The sequence below is a fragment of the Mesocricetus auratus genome, unplaced genomic scaffold, assembly GCF_017639785.1.
Source record: "Mesocricetus auratus isolate SY011 unplaced genomic scaffold, BCM_Maur_2.0 Super-Scaffold_100025, whole genome shotgun sequence".
Classification (NCBI taxonomy): Eukaryota; Metazoa; Chordata; class Mammalia; order Rodentia; family Cricetidae; genus Mesocricetus; species Mesocricetus auratus.
The window spans coordinates 21,586,010-21,605,122 of NW_024429206.1; the positions used below are offsets into that span (position 1 = coordinate 21,586,010).

The following is a 19,113-nucleotide window of genomic DNA, read 5'->3' on the forward strand; positions in this document are numbered from 1 at the left end:
TCCTCAGTCCTCTGCCATTTGCCATGTGCCTGGCCTGTGACTCTCACCCGTGAAGATAGGGTAAGTCTGTACCTACAGATCCCTGCAGTGCATTGATAGGAACTCAGAGTCTGGGGCCAGTGAGATCAGCGAGATGGCTTAGTGGGTAAAGGCAATAAAGCTAGGAAAGAGCTGGCTCTACTAAGTTGTTCTCTGACCTCGATATGTGCACACCCTTCTCAAATACACAACACACACACACAACACACACACACACACACACACCTACCTGCACACAGACACATGAAAAGAAATGTGTGCCTTGTAGCCATGAACATAGGCTCTGTGGTCAACCAGCCTCTAAAGTGCTACTTACTAACTACTTACTATACAGGTGGCTTGGCTAACTCCCCCCCTCTGGGCCCCCACCCCTGTCTGGTTTGCTGGGCTTTCCTGTGGAGAAGGGGCTGGAACCTCCTAATGCCCTATCATTGCACATGTGGTACCGAGCTTGTAATGTCTCTCTAGTACACAGCCAAGACTACTATCAGTCATTACAGCAGCTGACAGTTCCAGGCCATGGGAGCATGCAGAAGGTGGGGAAGAGAAGAGAGACCCAGACTTGTACTCCCACTATGTGTTCTTTATACTAGATAGACAATGTGACACTATGAAGACAGCAAGTATCCAAGGACCATCAGTCCCTTGGACCACGTGGGAACAGTATATTAGCGCCCCCCCCATCTTTCAAGGTAACTCATTTAGAATGTTTTAGATGGGACAGGGTCTGAAAAACGCTACAAACCTAGATGCCATGCCTCCTTGTTTGGCGGAACTTTGTGAATGAACGCCTGCCTGCCAGACTCACTGAGAACTTAAAACTCCAGTTGCTATTGGGTTCAGAATCTCACCCTGCTCCCAGGCAGAGGAGAAGGAAGAGTCTGCATTCTTAGTGATGCATTCAACCTAAAGGAATAATATGTTCGTTTGCAAGTCATGACACCCAGCTCACCCATCACACACCATGTACTGACAGCTATTTCCTTCCTAGTGGTCCCGCAGTCCCTCCTGTCTAAACTGGAGTCACAGCAGAATCCACGAATCAACTGTAGTGACAGGTTTCTAGCGTAACACCAAACTTCCAGCTTGAGTACATCACGGGAAAGAAGCAGGTAGTGGTTTCTACAATAGTCCAAGACACTGAGTCAGAATGGAAGGGAGAAACCAGATGCATTCAGATGTCAGCTTAGAGTACATGGAACACAGAGAGCCAGGGAGATCACCCTGCGCCCCCGCACGCACCACGACCTATGGGCTTCAGGGCACGTCCTTACCATTAAGCTGCCGGTAGACGATGTCCTCCAGCAGCGACAGACGCTTCAGGACCGCATCCTGGATGGGGCTGGCGCTGTGCACGCTGAGGTTAGCCACCTCTGCGCGAGGCCGGATCTCGTGGAAGGCGTCTCCGCTGCGCACCGCGATAGGCCGGCACTTAGCCAAAAAGATCACGAAGCCGGCCACCGCGATCAAGTTCAACACCAACAACACTTTGACTCTCCTCAGTGAAGCCATCAAACAACGGGGCCGGTCCTTTCCCTGGACCTACGCCTCTACCAGACTCACCTGCGAGGCACAGGGCAGCCTGAGACCGTGCGGACTCCTCCTCACCCCGGACAATGGCCAAGGGGTGGGGGGGCTGAGGGGGACCCCAGCTGCGGGAAAATGCTGATGGTCAGGCGACAGAGACCACTGACAGGACCGGGCTGTTGGGAACCAAGCGTGATCGCTTACATGGAAAGCCTCCGGCTTACAAAAGTGTCCCTGAAATGCCTGCTCCGTCCACGCACGTAGTCCTTTCTAAGAGACAGCAAAAGATAAAGGTCCCAGGGTCTCTCCTCGCTGCACCAAGAACTGGTCGCCTTTGGACTTTGAACCTCCGGAGACGTGGACTTTCAGGGACAACCTGGTGGTAGTCAGGATGCTCCAGAGATGTGGCGGCAGTGGCGCGCAGGTGCCGGGCTCCTGCTCTGCGCCCACCGGCGGAAGAGCGCGCCACTCCTGGAGTTGCACTGCCGACACTCTCTCCCGCAGGCGGTCGTCGTGGGGGCTAGGACAGCGTTCTTCAGCAAAAGAGCCGCTCCTCCGGGTGGGTGTCTTTGTTCAGCTCACCGGCCCTCTCCATCACTCCGGGAGGAGGAAAAGCCCGCTCCCGGTGCCCGCATCCTCCAGGCTCCGCAGTCACGCTCAAATCTCAATGACTCTCTCAAAGTGGGGGGGACGACAGGAAAGGGGCGGAGCAGGGACCAAGCGCTACGTCCTCTCCGCCCCCACCCCGCCCGCAAAACTCACCAGTGCGCACGGCGCCACGGGTTCCCGGACACGTTCCAAGTCCCCACAGGAGCCTCTGGGGCCTGCCGGACACACTGGCCTGTCTCTGGAGGTAGCGTGTCGCGAGGCTGGCCGGAAGGAGGAGTCGGACCTCCAAAGTCACACCAGTTGTCTACACGCCTCTCTAAAGCGGGGGAGGGATGCGCGATGGTGCCTCCACCGCCTGTCACCACGACCCGAGCAGCTTGTCCCAAACCCCCAGGGGAACCAAGATCCGAGTGTCCTGATCACCGGACGCAATGACACCGCGGCTGCGGCACTGAGAGTACACACGGTCCCCCAGGGGGATGGCGGGGTAGACCGGAGCAGCTGGGGAGACAGGAGGGGGATGCTCAGGTGGCGACGGAAGGCGGGGCGCGGTCCCAAGGGGAGCGGCTAAGGCGCCGACTCCTCCTCCGTGGTCCCTTGGTCACCCTCTTCCCCGAGAGACAGTCGCCACCGCCGCTGCCACCCGCAGGCTGCGGAGCGCACAGCTAGGGGAAGCTGGCCCGCTCTTGCGCGCGCACCCGGAAAGGGTGGGGGCGTCTGAAGAGAGTGGGGAGCGCGCGGGACCCGGAGCAGTCAAGTCATGTTGGCTGCTAAGGGCTGTGAGGGACCCTTGGGGTTCTCAGCGCTCTCTAAGCAGGCGGGTTTGTTCCATCCCGGCAGACGAGGAAGACGTCCCTTTCTCTTGGCTAAGCGCTCTGCTTTGCTTGGCCCGGAATGGCTAGAGGGAAAATCTGGCCTGGAGACTCGGATTCCGCTACTTTCGGAGCCAGGCCTTGTGTCCTTCTTGCTAGGGCCTTGGGAGATTTCTGCTTCTGTGCTCACCCACACTTCTGTAAACATCTTATTAGTAACACAAGGATTTATGGCCCTGCTGGGTCTCCACAACCACCTTCTTTTCCTGAGTCCCAGGAGTGCCTCAGACTGGAATCCTAACCTGCCCTCTGATTCTTTAATGTCTTAGGTCTGAGAAAGAAATCGGGCTGCCAACAAATCAGAATCAGTTGAGTGAATTCAGGGCTTCCACTTGACGCTTCCTACCCCACTAAAGTTTGCTGTTGATCGCTGGTTGGTTTTGTTTCCTTGGTTGGGCTTTAGGAGTCTAATTGGGATGCGGCGAGGGCGAGTGGGCAGGCTTGGGGCTTGGGCTTTGGGGTTGGGATGAGTTCAGGTGTTGAACTGAAGTTGAGTGCTTGCCTGGACCTCAAGTCCAGGATCCCCAGCTCTTCACAACCCAGGCTTGCTGGTGGCAAACCTATGAGGCCAGCACTGCGGGCAGGCGGGCGGGCGGGGGAGGCAGGAGGATCGATCGGGAACTCAAGATCCTCCTTGGCTACAAAGTGAGTTCCAGGTTGGCATGGGTTTCTTTTAAAGGGGAGAAGGGGGTTTTTTGTTTTTAGTTTGTTTGGACTTGGTTGGGATTTTTGGTGTTCCTTTGTTTATTCGGACTCTCTCAGACTGGACTGGCCCCTAACTCCTGATCCTTGACCCTCTTGACTTCACCCCCCCCCCCAAGTACTGGGATGGCCATGGTTATAGTCACCAAGCCTGGCTGTCCATTTCAATACAGGAATTTTTTTTGCTTGTTTGTTTGGGGGAATATATTTTCCACTGTTGTTGGTTGTTGTTTTAAACAACAACAAGAACCTTTACAGTTTTTCACATTGGAGGAGAAACACATGGAAAGCCAGGCTTGCTGGTGTGGTGGATATTGTCTGCTTCTCAGAAGTCTGAGGGAGACAGGAGGATCTTTCGCTCAAGGCCAGGCTGGACAATTTGGCAAGGGCCCTCCCTTAAAATAAAAATAAAAGGAAAATTACAGACATTTAGCTCACTGATACAGTGCTTTCTGAACAAATGCAAGGTCCTCAGTTTAATCCCCAAAGAGAGGGAGGTGTGTGTGTGTGTGTGTGTGTAAGTCCAAGGAGACCAGAAGAGGGTGTTTGGTTCCTTTAACTACAGTTACAGGCATGTGTGTGTGTGTGTGTATGTGTGTGTGTGTGAGTCATTGATGTGGGCCCTTGGGTCCTCCAATGATCTGAATAGGAATGGCCCCCACACATTCATGTGTTTGAGTACTTGGCACATAGGGAGTGGCACTATTAGGAGGTGTGGCCTTGTTGGAGTAGGTGTGGCCTTGTTGGAGGAAATGTGTCCCTGTGGAGGCAGGCTTTGAGGGCTCAAAAGCTCAAGTCTTACCAGTGTGTCTCAGTCTCCTTCTGCTGCCTGTGGACCAACACGTAGAACTCTCAGTTCCTTCTCCAGCACCGTGTCTGCCTGCACACCACCATGCTTCCCATCATGACGATAAAAGACTACACCACTGGACTGTGAGGGTAAGTGTTTTCCTTTATAGGAGCTGCCTTGGTCATGGTGTCTCTTCACAGCAATAGAAACCCTAACTAAGATAGATTCCAATTCTACTTCTCATGACAGATAAGTAAGATATCTCTCTAGTTCTACTTCATTAGAAAATACACTTAGTTGTGGGTGTATTTGTGCCACAGCCCATACGTGGAGGTCAGAAGACAACTTGCAGAAGTCAGTTCTCTCTTTCCACCCTGCAGGTCTCAGGGACTGAACCCAAATGTGCTTGGAAGCAAGTGCCTTTACCTCCTTCAGTCAGCCCATGGGCCCCCACTTCTATTTTTCATTTCTTTGGAACCTGCTCAACAAGATCCCTAAGGTATTGAATTTTTATAATCTACAGCGAGCTGAGTTTTAAAAAAACAATTTAATAAAAAGCCATATCAAAAAGCATGGAAGAAGCACTTTTAAACATCTTCGAGGTAAGAGGGAAGTTGGGTGCGAGGAAACAGTAGCTTCCCTGGCATTCAGATCATCAGGACGCGGTTGAGGTCAGGTTTCCACAGCTGTTCACTGAAGACCCAGGACAGCCAGTGCCAGGGACACAGCGAAGGGGGGAGGCATAGGCTGATGGGAGGGCTGCAGGGTAGCACTCTTATTTCACCAGATTTTTATATGACATGGGAGCCTTCAGATTTTGAGGTGCAAGGGAAATTTGGTTTGGTTGGGTTAGGTTTGGGTTTCGGTTTGATTTTTTAGCTCAATCTCCCTATGTAGCCCAGACTGACCTAAAAATTGTGATCCTCCTGCCTCTGCTTCTCAAGGGCTAGGATTCTAGGCAGGTGCTCTACCACTGAGCAACACTAACAACCCCTCACCGGGGTATTCTAGGCAGGTGCTCTACCACTGAGCCACACCCCCAGCCCCTCACTGGGGGATTCTAGGCAGGTGCTCTACCACTGAGCCACACGCTCACCCCCCCTCACTGGGGGATTCTAGGCAGGTGCTCTACCATTGAGCTGCATTCCTGGAACTGGATGGGGTTTTCACTTCAGGGTTTCAGGACCTGAGTGTGCCTGTATGAAAATTGTGGTTCCTGGTGTGTCCATGATAGTGGGCCACTTCTTGAGATTAGAATGTCAATAATCTTTTATGAACATAGATTCTCCACAGACTGCGTGTGGAAGCTGGGGAGAGAAAAGCCTGTAAATATATCATGAAGTCACCAGCTCATCTAGGCCACAGGGGCACATGAACTCTCTGACTAGCTAAGGTGAAAATCAAATGCTCTGGAGTGGAAACTTGCCTGTAAACTTTCCCATTCCTTGAAGTCTGTTCCCCTGTTTTTTAAAAGGTGTTTCCACAGTCTGGAAATTCTATCTGGGTTTGTAGCCATTTACTGATAGAAAAATGAAAAGTACCCACACAGGCTTTACAAGTGAATATTTGGCTACAAGTCAGTGCTGCTATTCAGGAGGGTTATGGACCCCTAAGTATGTCACTGGGTGTACCAGACTTTTTCTTTTGGGCTGCCAACTAGCTCCCAATCATGACATGGAGCTTATTATTAGTTTGAATGTTCAGCCTTAGCTTAGCTCTTATTGTAATCGGTTTCTCTTTATCTACCTTTTGCTTTGGGGCTTTTTACCTTTCTGTATGCCTTAGTTTCCTGCTTAATCCAGTGTCTGTCTGTCTGGTGGCTGCCTGGTTTCTAGCCCCAGATGTGTCCCTCTCTTTCTCCCTCGTTCTCTTCTCTCTCTTTTCATGAGCCTAGATTTCTCCTCCTATTTGTTCTCTCTGCCTGCCAGCCCCACCTATCCTTTCTCTGCGTAGCTATTGGCCATTTGGCTTCCTATTAGACCAATCAGGTGCCTTAGGCAAGCAAGGTGAAACAGCAGCACATCTCTTCATAAGTAAACAAATGCAGCAGAAACAAATGTAACACATCTATGCATTCACAACAGAAACAAATGTAACACACCGTGGAGTCACAGATAATGATTTACGGACCAGGCTCAGATATAGGCTAAAGACAATTTATTTCGGGGAAAAGTCACTTACAGAAGAAGCAGATGGCCGCCGCAGGTTCCCACTCTAAGGATGTACACAGGCTGCTCTTCTGTGACCCAACCGGAAGCAAGGGAGAGTGCTGTGGTCCTACCAGATCTAGTCGGACCCTCTGTCATATCTGCACCTGTAACCATACCCAAACGGGCATGGACAGTGCTACAGGTGTGGGCTGAGTGGATGTCTTACTACAACACACATTCACATAGTTAAAGTACTATTCCACACATAAACAATGTAACACACCTTTAGACAGTTAATGTTCTACAGAAGAAACAACTGTAACACATCTCTACACAGTTAAATATTCCACAAGAACTAGGGACAGGCTTTGAGAGTTTCTAATCTCGCTCCATTTCCCACTCAGTTTCCCTTTGCTTTCCGTGTGGGGTTGAAGATGTGACATGCCATCTTCCAGATCTGACTACCAGTTGCCATGCCACCCTCAAGGCTTCCCCATCCATTAGACTCTCTGCTGGAACCATAAACCAAGGTAAACTCTATTTCCATAAGGTGCTTTAGCAAATAGAAAGTGACAATACAGAAGTTTGGACTAGGGGTAATGGGGATGTTGCTGTGAAGATCATGACTGTACTGGTTTTTGGAGGAATGTGGAATACTTAGAAGTTTGAAGTAGGAAAGTGGTTGAATGCTGTAGGCAGAGCCTAACAGGTCCTTCTAATAGGAGTCTAGGTGACAGTTTTGCTGAAAGTAAATGTTGATTATAGAGACCTGGCTCACAGAGTTTCCAAGGGAAGCAAGGACTTTAAGAGCAACTGGGCTAGAGGCCACTCGTGCGATATTTTGACAAAGAATCTGACTACCTTCTGACCTTTCCTAAGAATTTAGGTGAGGCTGAATTAAAAAGTAATGAGTACCAATCCTTTACATAAAATGGTGTGGTATGAACTATTTACATCACCTTATATCCTTTTAAATTGTCTAAGCCAGCTTGGGTGGTGTATAACTATAATTCCAATGGTTGGAAGACTGAGGCAGGAGGATCATACAAGAGTTTCAGGTCAACACTGACTTAAGAGTAAGACCCTGTCTCAAAACAAAAATTGGGAACCAAAAATAAAAACACAGGGGCTCATCTCTTTATCACTAACACTTACAGGATGTAGTTGCTATGGGAATCATTGGTGCTGCACTGTTTAGGGAGCAATGATAAGGGAAGTTAAGGTTAGGACATGCTCAGTACAGAGGGTTGTGATGTGTGTTTGCCACGGGGTGCTTCTGGATGTCAGAGGGCAGCTTCGGTCCTCACCGTCTCCCTTGTTTGAGCCAGGGTCTCTTGTTTACTGATGTGTATGCCAGGCTATCTGTCCTGTTAGCGCCTCAGGACCCTCCTGTCTCCACCCTCCATCTCACCATCTGAGTGTTAGGATGACAGACACACGCTATCGTGTTGAGCTCTCGGTGGGTTCTGAGGACTCTCCTCAGGTCTCATGCCTGGACAGTAAGCACTTTCCCCACCCACTACACCATCTCTCCCAGCCCCTCTCTTCCCCTAGCATTTCCTGTTTGCAGTTGGTTGGGTCTGAGGATCTACAGGACTGAGTGTACATAATAAGAATGTAAGTAGTTGAATATCTGTTGTGAGCCGGCAGTTCTGAAGGCAGTGGTGTCAAGAGAGCCAAGGCTGGCAGAACTATCACATGGCTTCAGAGCCTGGTGGAGAAAAGACTCAGGATGGAGGCCCACATGTTTATATGAACGAAGATTGAATGGATAGGAAAGAAATGAATTAAATCAGTTCTGCTTGCTGGGTAAATCTACAGAGCCACATCAACTCCATCCACACAAATGAAAGAGCATCACAGAGCCCTGTCCTTCAGTCTCCCAAAAGGGATGATGATGTTCCCCCAACCAATAGCTGCCTCTGTCTTTACACCAATCTGCCTCAATCCTGCTAGAGAAACCAGCAAAACTACATATGTCTGTCTGAGTAGTCTATCACCAAGAGGTGTGGACTGTGTTCCATTTCTGTCACCAAGAAACAAATTAGTCCTTGACAAAACACCACACACACACGCAGAGAGAGAAAGAGAGAGAGAGAGAGAGAGAGAGAGAGAGAGAGAGAGAGAGAGAGAGACTTATTTTTATTGATAATGTTGTGAGACAAGGTCTTGCTATGTAGCCTAGGCTTGCTTGGAACTCACTAAGTAGCCAAGACTAGCTTCAAACTGACTCAGACTCCCTAGTGCTGGGAACCAGAGCCGTGTACCACCACACTTGAATGTTTTAAGATTTTAAGCTAAGAAATTGAGGCTGATTGATGGAGAGCAGTACAAGTGAGGCCCTATTCCAAAAAGGAAAGAAAGGAAGAGCAGGAAAAGGAGGAGGAGAATAAAGGACAGAGAAGAGGGGAGGGGGAAGGAATTATCTCAGATGGATCCTCAGTTTTTTTCTTATTTATGAAACTCAGTTAAACTACAAAAAAAATCTGTGTTCTGGAGCCATGATTCCCAGTGCTCTGAGTCTGGGATCATAGTGCTCTGGCTATCAGTAATCTATCAATGGATTGATGACTGAATGGACTACTGGGAGTAGTGGAATTGTATGCCTGTCCTGAAGTTCCATTTCAGTGCCCTGTGTCCTGGGCTGGAGGATTGTTCAGAAGGTAAAGGACTGGCTGTACAATCCTGAGGACCAGAGTTAGCATCCCCAGACCCCACATAAAACCAGGCACTGGAGAACACGGATCCATGATCCCAGTACTCCAACATAGAGATGGGACACAGAGACAGAGACTCCCCTGATCTTCATGGGGAGCTAGCCTGATGTACACAGTAGTAAGCAACAAGACTCCTCCTCAAACAAGGTGGAAGGTGACACCAACACATGAGGTCCTCTGACCTCCACGCATGTGCTATGGTACATGCAAGACCCCCACACACACACAGCATAAAACTTTTTAATCTTTAAAAACTTTTTTTAAAAAAAGTAACATCCCAGCCTAGCATCCCATTCCTCCAATCAAAGAAATCCAAATATGTGCTGCTTATGCACATCCATCTAGGATGCTACGGCTCAGTGATTGCTAACCCTCCTTGTAACTATTCACTCACATTTCTGCCACTTGGTGCAAGATAAGTAATGTTAAAAGCCATATTCTGTGTCTGTGTCGTGGCTTACATAGTAACACTGGCTAAATAAGTAAATGACTGACTGAGCTGAAGAAACACATGAGTAGGGGCTGGGAACATGGGTCAGTGGGTAAGGTGCTTGCTATGCAAGTATGGTGACCTGAGTTTGATCCCCAGAACACATATGGAAGGAAGGAAGGAAGGAAGGAAGGAAGAAAGAAAGAAAGAAAGAAAGAAAGAAAGAAAGAAAGAAAGAAAGAAAGAAAGAAAGAAAGAAAGAAAAGAAAACTGGGCAGGTATCTGTGATGGATAACAAGTCGTCAATTTGACTATTTCTTTCTGATGGCAGTCCACACAGCAGTACATGAAAGAAGGAAGCTTTTTGTGTTTTGTCAATTTGTCCTCACTCTTAACAAGATCATCCATTCTGCCACCGAGGCATCCCTTCATTGTTATGAGATGGGAACATACTTCGCTGGGATTCCATCACAGACTGAAGACCAGCTGAGATAGTCAGCCTTGTAGCCTGAACATCTACAAGATTCTTGGCCTTTCCATCAGGACACAGCCATTGTTGAGCTAGTCAGAACACAGTCCCCAAGCAACTCTAATAAATCCCATACGTATGGGATTTAATATAAATGTGTATATATGTGTATATGCATGCATATAGTAAATATGCATATATTTTAAATATGTATATGTAACATATATTTGTGTAATATGTGTGTATAGGTAATATATAATGTGTGTGATATGTATATAATATGTATGGATGCATGTATGTGTGATGTATATATATTAAATGCATATATATGTAAATGTTAATATGTATGTATGTATAGATTCTATATATATACAATATCTCATGTGTGTATGTGTGTGTGTCCTATGAGTTCTGTTCCTGAAGAGAACCTTGACTACCATGGTGGCACATGTCTGTAATCCCAGCACTGTGGAGACAGAGACAGGAAATACCTAGAGTTTGCCTGACAGTCATGAAAGTCAAATTGGTGAGCTCCAGGTTCACTAAGAGACCCTACTCTTTTTGGTTTTGTTTGTTTGTTTGTTTTCAAGACAGGGTTTCTCTACGTAGCCCTTGTTCTGTCCTGGAGCTCACCCTGTAGGGCAGGTTGGCCTCGAACTCAGAGATCACCTACCTCTACCTCTCAAGTGCTGGAATTAAAGACATGCATCTCCACTGCCTGGCTTCTTAACTTTTAACTACTGCTGGGTTTACAGTACATGGCATGAATTTTTCTACCACAGAGCAGGCCTTAAAACCAATCCAAGAACAGTTTATTAATCCCAAAACAGATGTGCCACTCCTCGGTGGGCACATTTTGCACGTCAGGTTGGAATTGTAGTTTGCAGGGTTCACGGTTCTCGAAGCGTCTGCCCTTGCCTATGCTGAGTCCGCACAAGGCTAAGCCTACCATCAGCCAATAATGGATCAGCGACGGCCTCATGAGGCCCGAATCCTTCATGCTAAACTATTGGCAACTGGTAGATTCTGGAGGAGGGACAGCCATTGCCTTCATCTGTGTACCCAACAGAGCGTCTGCCAGGCTACAAACGACAGTTCCAAATCTGATGTCACATAGATTGTGCCTGTTAAAATCAGTGTGTCGCAAAACAAAAAGGCATGGATGTGGGGAAGGGATCTTCCGAGAGGATGGAGGCGGCAGGAGTGGAAGGAGAAAGGCCGACTCTAAGAGGAAACGGAATGCATTATGTGTGTGCACATGGAAAACTGCCAGTGAACACGTGATCAGGGTGAACAACAAACAACAGCAGGAACGATTTTACAGGTAAAGGCCTAAGGATGTATCTCTCTAATATCTTCACCCTTGCCTGGCCCGTGGGAAGCCCTAGAGTTAATCCCCAGTATCAAAAAGGGAAAGGAGAGAGGAAGGAAGAAAATAGGAAAAGGGGGAGGACAGGGGAGAGGCAAGCAGGGAGGATGGGCGGGAGAAGAAGAGGAGAAGGGGGAGGAGAGGGCAATGGGGGAAAGAGGTGGACAGAGGAAGACAGAGGAGAGGGAATATACATGAGGAGGTTCTGCCCCGTATGGGACACCAGACTTGACCCACAGTGGCTCATGCCTATGTCTTACCTGATGTATAGACCATTTCTACTGGACTTTAGTTCTGTCTGCGATTACATATGCCTAGGCTTTGATTCCTATAAAAAGAAATACAAGAAATATTTGAATGCGATGAAAAGAGAAAGCCTCTTTGTGACCAGTCCGCAGAGTATGTGGGAGAATTTCTTTATAGATATTCATAAACCTAACATAAAAACATCTGCCCTGTGCCTTCCAGACCCATAATAACTTCACAGAGCTTAGTGTATTCATTCTTCAGCACAGACGTACAAAAAAAGTCACGTGAACTGACACTTTCAGGGTTCAAAAGCCGTTGCTTTTCTACTGGAGCCTGCCTCTTACAAATGACTAGGTTTTATTCTTAACATAACCAGTGTGGTTTTATATGGGACCACAGTCAGCTCTGCAATACCCCTCCTCTCTCTCTCTCTCTCTCTCTCTCTCTCTCTCTCTCTCTCTCTCTCTCTCTCTCTCTCCCTCCCTCCCTCCTCTCCCTCCCTCCCTCCCTCCCTCCCTCTCTCTCTCTCCCTTCCTCCCTTCCTCCCCCTCCTTCCCTCCCTCCCTCTTTCCCTCCCTCCCTCCCTCCCTCCCTCCTTCACTCTCTCCTTCCATCCCTCTTTCTCTCTCTCTCTCTCTCTCTCCCTTCCCTCCCTCCCTCCTTCCCTCCCTCCCTCCCTCCCTCGCTCTCTCTCCCTTCCTCCCTTCCTCCCCCTCCTTCCCTCCCTCCCTCTTTCCCTCCCTCCCTCCCTCCTTCACTCTCTCCTTCCCTCCCTCCCTCTCTCTCTCTCTCTCTCTCTCTCTCTCTCCCTCTCCCTCTCTCTGGTGGGGCAGGAGTTAATATCAGGTGTCTTTTTCAGTAACTCACCACCTTATTTTTGTCCCCTTAGTGTTTGAAACAAGATCTCTCGATGAACCCCATTCAGCATGACTCACTGGCCACCAAGCCCCAGGGACATGCCCATCTGCCTTTCCAGAACTGGGATTACAGGCACTAGTTGCCAAGCCCGGCTTTTTATGGACTTAGAATCACCATGGAAACACACCTTCAGGTATATTTGTGAGGGTGTCTCCAGAGAGATTTAGCAGAGGGAGAGAAAAAAAAAGACCCTCCCTGAATGTGGACAGAGCATCCTACAGGTTGGGGTCCTGGTCCACATGAAAAGGAGGAAGTGACCTGAGCACCCACGTTCTTTTCTCTCTGCTCCAGTTCTTACCACCACGCCTTCCCCACCATGGTGGACTTCATCCTTGAACCGTGAGCCACAAGAAACCTTTCCTTCCTGAAGTCGATTCTGCCAGGAATTGTGTCACAGCTATGAATAAAGAACTGCTGGGGTTTTGTAGCATCCAAAGCAGCGAACATCACTTAAAAGATGACAATTTTCATCACTCCAGCAAGTTCCCTTCTGTACGCTTATAACTAACTGGGTCTCTACCGGGTCTCTCTAAACTCTATTTCCAGAAACAAGCTGATTTGGTTTGCATATAAATGAAGTTATGCATTATGTACTTTTTCTTTCACTCAAAACAACTATTTAGATATTAATTCATATTGTAGCATATATCAATAATTCATTCTTTGTACTGTGATTTAAAAAAATATTCAATTACCTGGAGACATTCCAGTTTCTTTACCAAGACCTAATTTTTTAATCTATTTTTCATACTGCTGGGATTGAAGCTGAAGTCCTCGAGTGTGCTAGGCAAATGTTCCACCACTGGATTATATTCCTGGTCCTCTTGTCCTTTAAGACAGGAGCGCACTAAGTTCCTGAAGGTTGCCTGGACCTCACCCTGTAGTTCAGACAGGCCTTGGATTTATGATCCTCCTCTCTCAGCCTCTGAGGTAACCAAAGTTACACACCTGAGGGAGCAGAGCCATGTTAGAGACCTTAGAGATTTCTGTTAGGAATAAAACAGCTAAGAACATTCATGGGTAACCCTTTTTTGTTCAAACATGTTTATTGCATCTTACTTGTGTGTGTGTGTGTGTGTGTGTGTGTGAGAGAGAGAGAGAGAGAGAGAGAGAGAGAGCACATACATATGTGTATGTATACATGTTCTCTGTCCTGTACGTAAAAGTCAGAGGACAACTTGGGGGAGTCAGTTCTCTCCTTCCCCCATGGGGTCCTGGGAATCAAGCCTGTGCTGTCAGACTTGGTGTGTGGCGCTTTCCCTCACTGACCCATCTTACGATCCTGGCAAACCTTTATTGGAACATATTTCTGTGTGTCCTGAGTTCATGCCTAGCCATATAACTGCAGTAAGACATTGTAGACACATTTTCCTTCATAAGAAACCACCAAACTATATTACAACCTTGCCAATATGGCTTTATTTTTCCATTTAGCCATTGTTGTGTGTAAAAAGTGGCTCCTTATTGTGCATTTGTTGCCAGTGTGATTTTTAGACAGGGTCTCACTTTGTAGCCCAGGCTAGCCTTGAACTTAAAGCAAACCTTCTACCTCAGACTACCAAGAATTGGGATTTATCTCAGGGTGTCTACTGCTGTGATGAAACACCATAACAACAAAAAAAAAAAAAAAAGAAAAGAAAACAAGTTGGGGAGGAAAGGGTTTATGTGGCTTATACTTCTACACTGTATTCTATAATTGAAGGAGGTAAGGACAGGAACTCAAGCAGGGCAGGAACCTGGAGGCAGGAGCTGATACAGAGGCCATAGAGGGGAGCTGCTTACTGGCTTGTTCAGCCTCTTTTCTTACAAAACCCAGGGATGGCACGATCCACAATGCATTGGACCCTCCCCCATCAATCACTAATTAAGAAAATGCCATACAAGCTTGTCTGTGGCCCCATCTTGTAAAGACGTTTATTTAACTGAGGTGCCCTCCTCTGAGATGACTTTAGCTCGTGTCAAGTTGACATAAAACTCTCCAGCACAGGATTACAAAGGTCAATTACCATGCCTGGCTCATTTTCACTTCGTCTGTTAAGGAATTATAACAAACACTAGTCTATTTTTAGGTCACTCAAAGATCTCCTTCCAGGAAGCATTTGGTCAAATACCTTCCTGTTTTCTTTCCCTTCCCTCCTCTCTGCTCCCTTTCCTTCCTTCTTCCCTTCCTTTGTTTTGTTTTTAAATGGGTGTCCTTACATAGTCCAGGCTGTTTTCAAACTTGTGATGCCCATACCTCAGCCTCCAAAGTGCTGGGATTTTAGGTTTATGTGGATTGTGTGGTTTATGCCACCACATCTGGCCTCATTTCTATTTTTCAATAAGCTGTTTATTATTGCATTGAATCATAAGGGTTCTTTTTATATTTCATATGGGAGTATCATTCTTCTATGTGTGATAAACAAAATATGATGGTTAATTTCAGTACAAAGTGTCTTAGATGCCGAGCGTTGGTGGCAGCACTCAGGAGGCAGAAGCAGGTGGATCTCTGTGAGTTCGAGGCCAGCCTGGTCTGCAGAGTGAGTCCAGGACAGGCTCCAAAACAATACAGAGAAACCCAGTCTTGGGGAAAAAAAGTCTTAGATGAGTACAAGCTTTAGATACACTGGAGACAACAGGATCCCCTGCTCCAGCAGCTGACCGTTGGATGCCACACATTTAAATCAAAAGTTAATGTCAGCTCAGGGAAATACTAAGTGCTATCTTTAAGGGTTGGGGTGGGGTGGTTTTAGGTAGACGTTTAGCCGGTTGTGCCCACGCAGGAATAATAGCACCTTTACAAGACCAAAAATCTGCTAAGCAGGACATGGGCAATAATGATGAGAAAGGAAGGAAGGGGAGGAGTGAATGAAACCTAGGAGAGTGTGGGAAAGATTGTACCTTTTCCAGTATCCAGCTAATGAGGAAGGATTTGTGGCACATCAGGTTGGCATCTAAATCCGAAATCTCCTAAATAAACTGCCTTACTTTGGCCACTCTGGGTCCAAAGGGCTCGTTATTATGCATAGAACCCTGTTCCCTACTTATGCCATTGGCAGTGGGGACTGACTTGGTTTATCCTGGTCATGAAAACTAATAGCACTAGCAATGATCAGAATCTGGTTGTCTCTAGTAAGTAGTTAATGTGAGCTAGCCTAGATTTCTGGAGGTGGTTAACATGTGTCATATTAAGTTCATGTACTAGTGTTCTGTGTGTGTGTGTGTGTGTGTGTGTGTGTTCATTAGTTTTCTGTTGCTGTGATAACGCATCATGACCAGAAGCAACTCAGAGAAGAAAGGGTTTATTTTAGCTTATGGTTCCAGGAGACTACAGCCCATAAGAGTAGGTCAGGCATGGAAGCAGGAGCAGGAGGCTGGGCTGGCTGATTACAATTTCATGCACACGCAGGAAACATAAACAGGAAGTGGGGCCAAGCTGTAAGTCCTCAAAGCCCACCCACAGTGATGCACTTCCCCCCAGGACAGCACCTTCTTGAGTCTTACAACCTTCTTGAACGGAATCACCAGCTGGGGACCAAATGCTCCAATACATGAGCCTTTGGGGGTCATTTCTCAATCAAACTATCACAAAGTGGGAGGGCAGAATGGTTGGTGAGAGAAGCAGAACCGGCTAGGAATACTACGGGTCTAGAAACTTCTTCCTTTTCTTTCAAATCTGACTTCTGTACATGACCGGCAGGAACAAAGGGAAATTGAGAAGAAAGTAAAGAACATTCTAGGAAGTTATTAGCCACCTGCAACTCCCACCAGGACCTAGATGAGGCTATTATAGTCTCACAGGTAATGAATTAAACATCCCTTGACCTGAGCCAATAGTCAGCCTTTTAAGTCCTACCGAGTCCAGAAAACGAAGAATCTGCCTGACATCCACAAATTGGTAAGAGAGGAAACCATGCCTTGTTCCTTCACAGTCACCCTCCTTAATCAAATAACAGATGCACTCATTGAAGGAGCCTGAAGATATCACAGGTTGTGGGTCAGCAATTGTGGCCATTTGTCCTCATCAAAGGGAACAGCCCTGCTACCAAATAAATGAGTCCTGGCTCCTACCAACAAGGGAGACGTCTGCCTCCTATCCCAGCTCCTGGCTAAGGCTCATTGCACCCAGCAGAGCTATAAAAGACAGCAGGATGTAGAAACATCAGCCTTTGAGAAGAGGATTAACATATTCAGAGACCTGGAGTTTATTCTAATTAAATTAATCCCCTGGATCAAGTTTGGATGGGGAGAGGGTGGAGAGGAAGTGTGGAAAGATAGAGATACTTCCAAACAACTGGAAACTCAAAAGGCAAAGAGTAGGGGCTTGGGACTAAATGGAGTCTATCTGGCTGTTTGTGCTGCCTGGTCCAGCCTCCTACCAAGGTGCCCAGCAGAGAAAATGAGGAAGAATGTTTTAAGAGGTCTTAATAATGTTCAACAGGGAAGCGGGGAAGTGTCAACTCAAGGTCACTGCATCCAGCACACACCAGGAACTCCTTGGTTGTAAATCATTAAGTCTGAAGGGCTCAGTTGCCCGTCTTGCAAGACTGCTGGTTAAAGTCCCCCTCCAGACACGATTGGTTATGTTGCGAGGCATTCCCGTGTTGCAGGGCTCAGGGTTCAGGGAGAAAATGTCAGAGCAGCCAGTGCCATGGAGGAGATCATTCAGTAGAGTGCTTTTCAATGGTTTATCTTGGAGGCTTTGCCCTGACCTTGAACAGGTGTGATGGTATGCACTTGTAGCCTTAGCACTAGGAAGGTGGAGACAAGGATTCCAGGACTCTCCAGCCAGCTGTTCTTGCAGAATCAGTGAGCTTGTGTATCAGTGAGAGACCCTACTCAATAGGTAAGGTGGAGGATGATAGAGGAAGACACCTAACTTAGACTTCTGGTCTCCACATATATGTGTACATGCATTGGCGTACACACATACAAAAACATGTATACACATATACTACAACAACAACATGTAATCTCACTACCTCAGGATGCTCCAGAAATCCTATATATAAACTCATGAACTATAGATAAACTCAGAAACCTTATAAATCAGAAAACCAAGGCTAATAAAAGTCCCTTATGGTTTGAATACTCAGTCCCCAGCTGTTGGTGCTGCATTGGAAGGTTCCAGAACCTGTGGAACTGTGATCTAGCTAGCAGAAATAAATTGCTGAGAGTGTGCCTTGAAGGTAGTATCTGCATCTGGTTCCCACCTGTGCTCTCTCTGCTTCTTGACGGCTGCCTTGGTGTAACTAAACAGCCCCAAGCGCCCCTTGCCGTAGACTAACATATTCCAGTCCCAATGCCTTCCCCCCACAATGTGTGGAACCTTCTGAAACTGTGAGCCAAGTAAATCTCTCCTGCTTTAAATCGATTCTGTCAGGTATTCTGTCATGTATACAAGAAAACTAATGCAATTATGTGCTTGGCCCAAGGTCACCCATAAACGGAAAAATACAGACCTGAACACAGAATGCCAAGCTCAGAGGCCATGCCAAGGATGGTGAGATGGCTCATTCAGCAAAGCACTTACCAGATGCTGTGGCTAGAATGAGAAACGTCTTCCCCAGAAGGCTCATGTGTTTGTATAGTTGGTCCCCAGTTGGTGTCCATTGTATAGAACCTTTAGGAGGCAGAGCCTTGCTGGAGGAAGTACATCATTCCTGGGAGGGCTTAAGGTTGTATAGCCTGGCTCTACTTCCTGTTTTCTCTTGGCTTCCTGAGTACAGATGCCATGTGATCAACTGGTGTCCTGCTCCTGTTACCATGCCACCTCTGTCTGCAACCATGTCTTCCCCATCAGGATAGACTCTATCTATCCCTCTGGAATTGCAAGCCAAAGCAAACCCTTTCTCCTTTAAGTTGCTGTCTGTCAGACAGAGTGCTTTATCTCAGCAACAGAAGGGAAAGTGAGATGCTGTATAAGCAGGGCAATCTGCACCCAGGTCTCCAGCACCCGTGTAGAAGCCAGGCGTGAGCAGAAGGGCATTGTGTCTGTCATCCCAGGGCTGGGGAAGCAGAGTCAGGCTCCTGTCCCTGCTGAAGCTCTGTGGTGACAAACTAAAGCATTCCTTGGCTAATGGCAGGGATTCCTGGACCACCCCGTAGAAATCCCCTAATGGGAGACTTCTGCTTCATTTTCTGGTCTCTTATAATGACGGTCTTCCCTCCACACCGAACATTAAAATTCTCACCATGAGCCACTACGCCAGGCTCCACTGTAAAAATTCTTGGGTACCGCATCAAAGCTCTCCTTCTTCACCCGGCCTCCTTTACATCCTCAGCATCTCTCT

General features: G+C 47.5%; 1 protein-coding gene and 1 long non-coding RNA gene across 3 annotated transcripts in view; one reads left to right on the forward strand and one right to left on the reverse strand.

Annotated features, from left to right (window-relative positions):
• The window catches only part of Galnt17 (polypeptide N-acetylgalactosaminyltransferase 17), a 397,683-nt gene extending 394,659 nt beyond the window's left edge, over nucleotides 1-3,024 (reverse strand). The window contains exon 1 of the mRNA XM_040731689.1: nucleotides 1,314-3,024. Coding sequence (XP_040587623.1) covers nucleotides 1,314-1,551 — 238 coding nt within the window. The 5' untranslated portion in view covers nucleotides 1,552-3,024. The remainder of the gene's footprint in view (nucleotides 1-1,313) is intronic.
• Nucleotides 3,025-6,624: 3,600 nt separating this feature from the next.
• Nucleotides 6,625-13,430, forward strand: LOC121134054. Of its 2 annotated transcripts, XR_005871066.1 has the most exons (4): nucleotides 6,625-7,219; nucleotides 11,375-11,629; nucleotides 12,813-12,974; nucleotides 13,133-13,430. It is a non-coding gene; the product is annotated as an uncharacterized LOC121134054 (long non-coding RNA). The 2 variants fall into 2 exon arrangements; XR_005871065.1 differs by having other exon boundaries at nucleotides 12,813-13,430.
• Nucleotides 13,431-19,113: the final 5,683 nt, after the last annotated feature.